Source organism: Channa argus, chromosome 5, assembly GCF_033026475.1.
Source record: "Channa argus isolate prfri chromosome 5, Channa argus male v1.0, whole genome shotgun sequence".
NCBI classification, from domain to species: Eukaryota; Metazoa; Chordata; class Actinopteri; order Anabantiformes; family Channidae; genus Channa; species Channa argus.
Genome location: NC_090201.1, coordinates 21066231 through 21076008, shown reverse-complemented (window position 1 = coordinate 21076008; position 9778 = coordinate 21066231). Strand labels below are relative to the sequence as shown.

General features: G+C 40.3%; 2 protein-coding genes across 2 annotated transcripts; both read left to right on the top strand.

Moving 5' to 3' along the window:
* The first annotated feature begins 417 nt into the window (after positions 1–417).
* LOC137128180 (adenosine receptor A1-like) lies at positions 418–2358 on the top strand. Its single transcript, XM_067505979.1, has 2 exons — positions 418–785; positions 1538–2358. Exons 1-2 carry the CDS (start codon positions 457–459, stop codon positions 2184–2186), a joined length of 978 nt encoding a protein of 325 aa, XP_067362080.1. The 5' UTR covers positions 418–456; the 3' UTR covers positions 2187–2358.
* A 3617-nt stretch (positions 2359–5975) lies between these two features.
* Positions 5976–7714, top strand: LOC137128179 (adenosine receptor A1-like). Its single transcript, XM_067505978.1, has 2 exons — positions 5976–6301; positions 6516–7714. The coding sequence occupies exons 1-2, from the start codon at positions 5976–5978 to the stop codon at positions 7162–7164; spliced, it is 975 nt and encodes a 324-aa protein (XP_067362079.1). The 3' UTR covers positions 7165–7714.
* Positions 7715–9778: the final 2064 nt, after the last annotated feature.

Genomic DNA, 9778 nt, shown 5'->3' with positions numbered 1-9778 from the left:
CAGTTTTATTTCTCCTTATAAAGAACTACTGTTTGTAAATCTGCTCTATGAATATATTTGACTTGATATAAAATAATAATCCAAAATGGATGAAGTCTGATGAGCTCAGTGCATCCATTTCAACTGACATGCATTAGCGCTAAGAGGTAACCATAGGTAACGGAAATGTAATTTCACACCAAAAAGTCAGAAACAGATGAGCAATGCAGCATCTTTAAAGGCGAACAATATCATCAAGGAAGTGGTATAATGACTTCCTCTATTTTGACCACGAAGATTTACTTTCTGTTTTTTTAATACCTTAAAATAAACCATTGCAGCAAGCTGGAGTTTTATTTGCCTAAGACCAGTAGGTACACTGCATAATTAAATGCTGAGCACCTCAGAAGTCACTTCCTTTCAGAAGAGCACATCATATTCAGGCAACAGTAATTGTCTAAACAGACACACAGCGCAATGAATTTTGAAGAATTGAGTTATACGTCGGTGGAGGTTCTTATTGCTGTTGGATGCTGTTTGGGTAATGTGCTGGTCATTTTAGCAGTATGGATCAGTAAAAGCATTCATCAGCCGACCTTCTGCCTTATTGTCTCTCTGGCTGTGGCTGACTTCATGGTTGGCTGTGTGGCCATACCGCTGGCTGTGGTGGTGGATGGAAGAGTGAGGACTTCATTCCACAGCTGTGTCTTCATCAGCTGCGTGGTCATCCTCTTGACCTTAGTGTCGGTTTTGTGTCTGGTGGCTATTGCAGTGGATCGTTTCCTTCGGGTGTATGTCCCTCTCAGGTATGATTATTCAGATATTTGTACTCATGCAAAAGTAAAGTGGGACTGACAGCATCAGGGATTCAGTTTTTGTTGTCTGCTAAATACACTCAGTCATTGCACTATAAGTTTTTGGAGCTAACATTTGGGTTTTGAAATCAAAAGATGACTTTGAGACAAAAGTTCCACATTTGAGCTTATTTGTAATTGTTTATTTGTATATGGAATTTGCACCGTGTCTCAGTAAAGATTGAATATTGCACCTTTTGTAGATAACCCAGATTTAGGTGAGGAAAAAACAAGAGAGAAACAATATAAAAAAAACACATATATAAAATATATATATTATTTATACATATTAGTTTATATATGCGCATGTTTTACCAGTCTAAAATCTTTTGTTGGGTTGGCAGCATGGTATTAATAAAATGTGTTGCTGCATTACAAAGGTTAATCTTGGTCCCAGTCCATAAAACTCCTTTCTAGAATTCTATGGCTCATCTATGTAACTTTTTTTGTTTCTAATTTCAATCTGGCTTCCTGATTCTTACTGCTTTGGTTACGTGTAATATGGTATCTGTATTACTTCTTATTTTCATGCTTCATCAGTTCAATAAAAAAATGCATTAAGCCCCCAGATGAAAGGTAGGACATTTTTAATCAAGTAGCTGGCACTGAATATTTTAACTACATTACCTACATACAGTTTTAATGCATATATGATAAGAAATTATATTTTTTAATATACCAATAATAACTGCTTCTCTCTACAGGTACAAAAGAACTGTGACAAGGAAACATTCATTCCTTGCAGTCGCAGCTTGTTGGATTGTTGCTGTACCACTGAGTTTTGCTCCCATGCTTGGATGGTACAACCATGAAACTTTGTCTACTTCAGTCAACTCCACTATTGTCTGTGAGTTTATAAAAGTGATCCCCATGTCGTACCTGGTTTACTTCAATTTTTTCCTCTGTGATGTCACACCTCTGTTGGCGATGACAGTATTGTACGGCTTTGTGTTTTGTACCATTCGAGGAAGCCTTCGAGAAAAGCCGGGTAATGGTGGCCCGGCTCACAACTACCTAAAGAAAGAGAAACAGCTGGCAGGGTCTCTGGCTCTGGTCTTGGTCCTGTTTGCCGTGTCCTGGCTCCCTCTCCACATCATGAACTGCATCATTTACTTTGTTGGGTCAGATGTTGTACCACCAACAGCTTTTTATGTTGGCATCCTGCTCTCTCATGCTAATTCAGCTATAAACCCAATTGTGTATGCGTTCAAAATCCAAAAGATCAGGTCTGGATACCTGAAGATCTGGAGACAGTATATTAGATGTGAAGAAGTAAATCAGGGACCTCAGACAAGCCAGACGACAGACAACAATGTCAGCAGTAACTTTACCAGTGTGGGAAAAATTGAGTGATTTGCAGGATTTTTGTTTTAAACATCACATCTCTGATTTGTGACTACACAGACACATCATTGAATACAAACATTAATACATTTTGTTGACTCAACAGATTCCATTTAATTTAGCTGTCTCATGCATTGTTTTATAAATTCAATTTAAAATTAATATTAGTAAATAAATTTGGTCCCTCAGGAAAAATTTGCCCCAAATCATTTCTCATTGTTAAGAGGTGCTGGGTGTCTTAAGTCTCATGCTACCAAGGTTGCATATGATACAAGCATTCACACTGTTTGAAAATCTTCACCATTTGGTTTTATTACAACATGAATTCATGGTCAATTTTATTTACATTTTTTTGACAAAAAAAGACTGGAGGAGAAGATTAACATTTTTAAGAACAAGGGAGATGTGCAGAGCTGTGGCAACTACAGAGATATAAACCTAATGAGCAAAACAATGAAGTTGTAGGAAAGAGTAGTGGAAGCTAGGCTAAGGGCAGAGGTGAACATTTGTGAGCAGCAATATGGTTTCATGCCTAGAAAGAGTACAACAGATGAACTATTTGCTTTGAGGATGCTGATAGAGAAGTACAATGAGGGTCAGAGGGAGTTGCATTGTGTCTTGGGTGCAGACAGAGGAGCTGTGGTATGGTATGAAAAAGTCTGGAGTGGCAGAGAAGTATGTTAGAGTGGTGCAAGAAGTGTGTGAAAGCTGTAAGACCGTGGTGAGGTGGCTGTAGGGGTGACAGAGGAGTTTAAGGTGGAGCTTGGTCTGCATCTGTCACAGTTTTGTATAAGGACGGACCCAAGTGAAGAGACAGTGAGAGGGAGTAAACAGATGAACGGGTTTATTAGGAGGATACGAAAAAAACACAACAGGTAGCAAACTTTTAACCACGAGGATAAATGGCAGAGGTAACTAAACTGAATCAAAAACGGAACAAACCTCGGGCAGGGGACAAACAACAGCGCTCAAAAACAAGAATCCGGAATCCAAAAAACAGATGTCAGGCTAATCAGGGGTCAAGGTGCACTGTCCGGGAGTTAGATGGAGGATCTGACAGGGGACTGTGGGGAGAGCTAGGTATAAATCAACCAGGGACCCGGGGAAAACAATCAGAATGATTAACAAAACATGAGGCAGGAAGCAGGTAAAAGGGGCGACAAAATAAAAGTCCTGGGCAGGAAGTGGAAACAAAGTCCAGATCATGACAGCATCAAGGATCGACTCTGAGCCCCTTCTTGTTTGGTCTGATGATGGACAGGCTGACAGATGAGGTTATAGAGGAATCTCCATGGACAATGATGTTTGCAGATGACAGTGTGATCTGTAGTGAGAGCAGGGAGCAGGTGGAGGAAAATCTAGAGAGGTGGAGGTCTGCTCTGGAAATCAGGGGAATGAAACTTAGCCGCAGCCGGACAGAATACATGTGTGTGAATGAGAGGGACACAGGTGGAATGGTGAGGTTACAGGGAGCAGAGGTGAAGAAGGTGCAGGGCTTTAAGTACATAGGGTCAACGTTTAGAAGTTGGAGCTGCCAGGCAGGAGGTCTAGAGGAAGACCAAAGAGGAGATTTATGGATGTAGTGAGAGAAGACATGAGGTTAGTTGGTGTGAGAGAAGAGGATGCAGAGGACAGGGTTAGATGGAGGCACATGATTCGCTGTGGTGACCCCTGAAAGGGAACAGTCGAAAGGAAAAGAAGACACTAAGAAAAATTAACAATATTATTGTTATGATTATAGTCATGTGACCACAAGTTTTGCAGAACCATCAATACTGCTGTTCTGTGTGTATGTGCTGTTGTCACAACAACTTGTATTAGATTAGATCTTTTCTGTGCAGCTGGTTAAAGAAACAGCTGCAGAAATGATGTGTTTTATCTGGAGTCTCTGAATTGACAGGAGCTGTGCGTAATTTTGGCAAAGCAACATGACTTCATTATTTGTCTCTCTGCACAGAGCCACAGGATTACTCTGTATCCAGGAAGAGTGATTAGCTGTTGACGGTGTTTCTTAACATTAAACAGGAACATCTTTACTCACCGTCCTTTAAATGGTGGAAAGTAATGTCCTACATCTGTGCTTTACCCAAGTTGATTTAATTGATTTGTATTTTACTACATCTAAAAGCAAATATCTACACTTTGCACTCAACTACAATTACAATCAAAGTTGCCCTAAATGCTACGTATTAGTTAACACATTTCATTAAACACTTTAACATACAAACCCGATTCCAAAAAAGCTGGCATACTGTACAAATTGTGAATAAAAAAGACTGATTGGGTATAAAAAGAGCCTCTCAGAGTGGCAGTGTCTCTCAGAAGTCAAGATGGGTGGAGGATCACCAATTCCCCCAATGCTGCGGCGAAAAATAGTGGAGCAATATCGGAAAGGAGTTTCTCAAAGAAAAATTGCAATGAGTTTGAAGTTATTATCATCTACAGTGCATAATATCATCAAAAGATTCAGAAATTCTGGAACAATCTCTGTGCGTAAGAGTCAATGCCGGAAAACCTGTTGGATGCCCGTGATCTTTGGGCCCTTAGACGGCACTGCATCACATACAGGAATGCTACTGTAATGGAAATCACAACATGGGCTCCGGAATACTTCCAGAAAACATTGTCGGCGTTTTCTCTGGGCATAGGCTTATTTAAAACGGACTGTGGCAAAGTGGAAAACTGTTCTGTGGTCAGACGAATCAAACTTTGAAGTTCTTTTTGGAAAACTGGGACGCCATGTCATCCGGACTAAAGAGGACAAGGACAACCCAAGTTGTTATTAGTGCTCAGTTCAGAAGCCTGCATCTCTGATGGTATGGGGTTGCATGAGTGTGTGTGGCATGGGCAGCTTACACATCTGGAAAGGCACCATCAATGCTGAAAGGTACATCCCAGTTCTAGAACAACATATGCTCCTGTCCAGATGTCGTCTCTTTCAGGGAAGACCTTGCATTTTCCAACATGACAATGCCAGACCACATACTACATCAATTACAACATCATGGCTGCGTAGAAGAAGGATCCGGGTATTGAAATGTCCAGCCTGCAATCTAGATCTTTCACCCATAGAAAACATTTGGCGCATCATAAAGAGGAAGGACAAAGGAGACCTAAGACCGTTGAGCAATTAGAAGCCTGTATTAGACAAAAATGGGACAACAATCCTATTCCTAAACTGGAGCAACTTGTCTCCTCAGTCCCCAGACGTTTGCAGACTGTTATAAAAAGAAGAGGGGATGCCACACAGTGGTAAACACGGCCTTGTCCCAACTTTTTTGATGTTTTTTCGATGTGTTGATGCCATGAAATTTAAAATCAACTTATTTTTCCCTTAAATTTGATATCTTTGATTCATTTGATATGTCATTCATGTTGTATTCTGAATAAAATATAAGTTTATGAGATTTGTTAGTTATTTCTTTCCTTTTTTATTTACAAATTGTACAGTCTGCCAACTTTTTTGGAATCGGGTTTGTACTTTCTTTACAGAATTACAGCAAATAGTATTATGAAGTATTTTTTACCTGATTATCCAGCTAATCTAAAGTTGAAGTTGTCATCAAGTAAGAAGTATGATGGCTACTAGATTTAGACTTTCTTTAGAAACTAAAAATAACCCACAGCAACAACTTCCAGTTTCTATTTGTTTTTCTCACACTTGTAGCTATGTTGTATTAAATATAAACAGCTGCATATAAACTTCATTAAAAGGTGTGACAAGAGCACATCATATTCAGACTCAGACTGACATTCAGACATCAGTAATCATCAAATGTGATCCTGCTAGGAAGCACAATGAAGTTGGGGGTGATCTACATGTTGGTGGGGGTGCTCATTGCGGTTGTTTGCTGTTTGGGTAATATTCTGGTCATTTCAGCAGTGTGGATCAGTAACAGCATGCAAAAGTCGACATTTTGCCTCATCGTCTCTCTGGCTGTGGCTGACTTTATGGTTGGCTGCGTGGCCATACCGTTTACGATGGTGGTGGAACGACAAGTGACTGTCTCTTTCCACAGCTGCCTCTTCATCAGCTGCGTGGTCATCCTGTTGCCCTCGGTCTCAGTTCTGTCTCTGGTGGCTATTTCAGTGGATCGTTACCTCCGAGTGTCTGTTCCTCTCAGGTATGATCCTTCAAACGTGTACTAATACAAAAGTAAAGTGGGACCGACAGTGTCAGTTTAATCATGTGATGGTAATGCATGGTGTTTGGGATGATAAATGGGAACACACTTAAAACTTTACTCTTCTATTCATGCTTTCATGCTTTCTTTATCACACACGCTCACCCACGTATCTACTTGTTGATATACCAATAATAACTGCTTCTCTCTACAGGTACAAAAGAACTGTGACAAGGAAACATTCATTCCTTGCAGTCGCAGCTTGTTGGGTTGTTGCAGTACCACTGAGTTTTGCTCCCATGCTTGGATGGTACAACCATAAAACTTTGTCTAATTCTGTCAACTCCACTATTGTATGTGAGTTTATAAGTGTGATCCCCATGTCGTACCTGGTTTACTTTCGTTTTTTCCTCTGTAACCTCACACCTCTGTTGGCGATGACAGTATTGTACGGCTTTGTGTTTTGTACCATTCGAGGAAGCCTTCGAGAAAAGCCGGGTAATGGTGGCCCGGCTCACAACTACCTAAAGAAAGAGAAACAGCTGGCAGGGTCTCTGGCTCTGGTCTTGGTCCTGTTTGCCGTGTCCTGGCTCCCTCTCCACATCATGAACTGCATCGTTTACTTTGTTGGGTCAAACGTTGTACCAACAACAGCTTTTTATGTTGGCATCCTGCTCTCTCATGCTAATTCAGCTATAAACCCAATTGTGTATGCGTTCAAAATCCAAAAGATCAGGTCTGGATACCTGAAGATCTGGAGACAGTATATTAGATGTGAAGAAGTAAATCAAGGACCTCAGACAAACCAGACGACAGAAAACAATCTCAGCAGTAACTTTACCAGTGTGGGAAAAATTGAGTGATTTGCAGGATTTTTTTGTTTTAAACATCACATTTCTGATTTGTGACTACACAGACACATCATTGAATACAAACATTAAACATTTTGTTGACTCAACAGATTCCATTTAATTTAGCTGTCTCATGCGTTGTTTTAGAAATTCAATTTAAAATTAATACTTGTAAATAAATTTGGTCCCTCAGGAAAAATCATTTCCCCAAATCATTTCTCATTGATAAGAGGTGCTGCATGTCTTAAGTCTCATGCTACCAAATTTGCATATGATACAAGCATTCACACTGTTTGAAAATCTTTACCATTTGGTTTTATTACAACATGAATTCATGGTCAATTTTATTTACATTTGTGTGACAAAAATATAAAGAACTTACACTCTGAATTTTAACTCATCAAAATAAAGGCAACTGCACTTAATCTTTTTATAGGCTCTGTAGCTTTAAATCATTTTTTTGTTTATGTTGTCTCACTGTAGTTTTAGGTTTGTAGTTAGCCATGAATTTTTTGAGCCTGCATTTTTACTTTCAAAATTCATGCAATGCTTGTCTTTTGTTTTTTAAATAATTATTTTTTATTTGATTTAAAGATATTTGTACACTTTCTCCTGCTGTCTTACACAAGCGACATAGTCACCTGACTGTTGAAGCAGCAAATAAACTTAACAAAATGTGCTCTAAAAAAGACATTGTTTTAAACTTACATAGAGTGAGCATTTATTTCACATTCATACCCGAGAGAAATATTTAATAAAATAAATTGTGTATGTTTATTAGCTGAAATGATCAGCCAAAATCTGGCAGCAGCAAAGCAAACATACCTGTGGAAGTATGGAAGTGTCTAGGAGAGGTGGCAGTAGAGTTTCTCATTAGTTTGTTTAATAAGATCTTGCAGAGTGAGAGGATGCCCGAGGACTGGAGGAGAAGATTAACATTTTTAAGGACAAGGGAGATGTGCAGAGCTGTGGCAACTACAGAGAAATAAACCTGATGAGCCAAACAATGAAGTTGTAGGAAAGAGTAGTGGAAGCTAGGCTAAGGGCAGAGGTGAACATTTGTGAGCAGCAATATGGTTTCATGCCTAGAAAGAGTACAACAGATGCACTATTTGCTTTGAGGATGCTGATGGAGAAGTACAATGAGGGTCAGAGGGAGTTGCATTGTGTCTTGGGTGCAGACAGAGGAGCTGTGGTATTTTATGAAGAAGTCTGGAGAGGCAGAGAAGTATGTTAGAGTGGTGCAAGAAGTGTGTGAAAACTGTAAGACCGTGGTGAGGTGGCTGTAGGTGTGACAGAGGAGTTTAAGGTGGAGCTTGGTCTGCATCAGTCACAGTTTTGTATAAGGACGGACCCAAGTGAAGAGGCAGTGAGAGGGAGTAAACAGATGAACGGGTTTATTAATCAAATGCTAAAGGGTTAACATAAATTGCTCCTGAGAGGAGGATACGAAAAAACACAACAGGTAGCAAACTTTTAACCACGAGGATAAATGGCAGAGGTAACTAAACTGAATCAAAAACAGAACAAATCAAACCTCGGGCAGGGGACAAACAACAGAGTTCAAAAACAAGAATCAGCAATCCAAAAAACAGATGTCAGGCTAATCAGGGGTCAAGGTGCACTGTCCGGGAGTTAGATGGAGGATCTGACAGGGGACTGTGGGGAGAGCTAGGTATAAATCAACCAGGGACCCGGGGAAAACAATCAGAATGATTAACAAAACATGAGGCAGGAAGCAGGTAAAAGGGGCAACAAAATAAAAGTCCTGGGCAGGAAGTGGAAACAAAGTCCAGATCATGACAGCATCAAGGATCGACTCTGAGCCCCTTCTTGTTTGGTCTGATGATGGACAGGCTGACAGATGAGGTTATAGAGGAATCTCCATGGACAATGATGTTTGCAGATGACAGTGTGATCTGTAGTGAGAGCAGGGAGCAGGTGGAAAATCTAGAGAGGTGGAGGTCTGCTCTGGAAATCAGGGGAATGAAACTTAGCCGCAGCCGGACAGACTACATGTGTGTGAATGAGAGGGACACAGGTGGAACGGTGAGGTTACAGGGAGCAGAGGTGAAGAAGGTGCAGGGCTTTAAGTACATAGGGTCAACGTTTAGAAGTTGGAGCTGCCAGGCAGGAGGTCTAGAGGAAGACCAAAGAGGAGATTTATGGATGTAGTGAGAGAGGACATGAAGTTAGTTGGTTTGAGAGAAGAGGATGCAGAGGACAGGGTTAGATGGAGGCACATGATTCGCTGTGGTGACCCCTGAAAGGGAACAGTCGAAAGGAAAAGAAGACACTAAGAAAAATTAACAATAATATTGTTATGATTATAATCATGTGACCACAAGTTTTGCAGAACCATCAATACTGCTTTTCTGTGTGTATGTGCTGTTGTGACAGCAACTTGTATTAGATTAGATCTTTTCTGTGCAGCTGGTTAAAGAAACAGCGGCAGAAATGATGTGTTTTATCTGGAGTCTCTGAACTGACAGGAGCTGTGCGTAATTTTGGCAAAGCAACGTGACTTCATTATTTGTCTCTCTGCACAGAGCCACAGGATTACTCTGTATCCAGGAAGAGTGATTAGCTGTTGACGGTGTTTCTTAACATTAAACAGGAACATCTT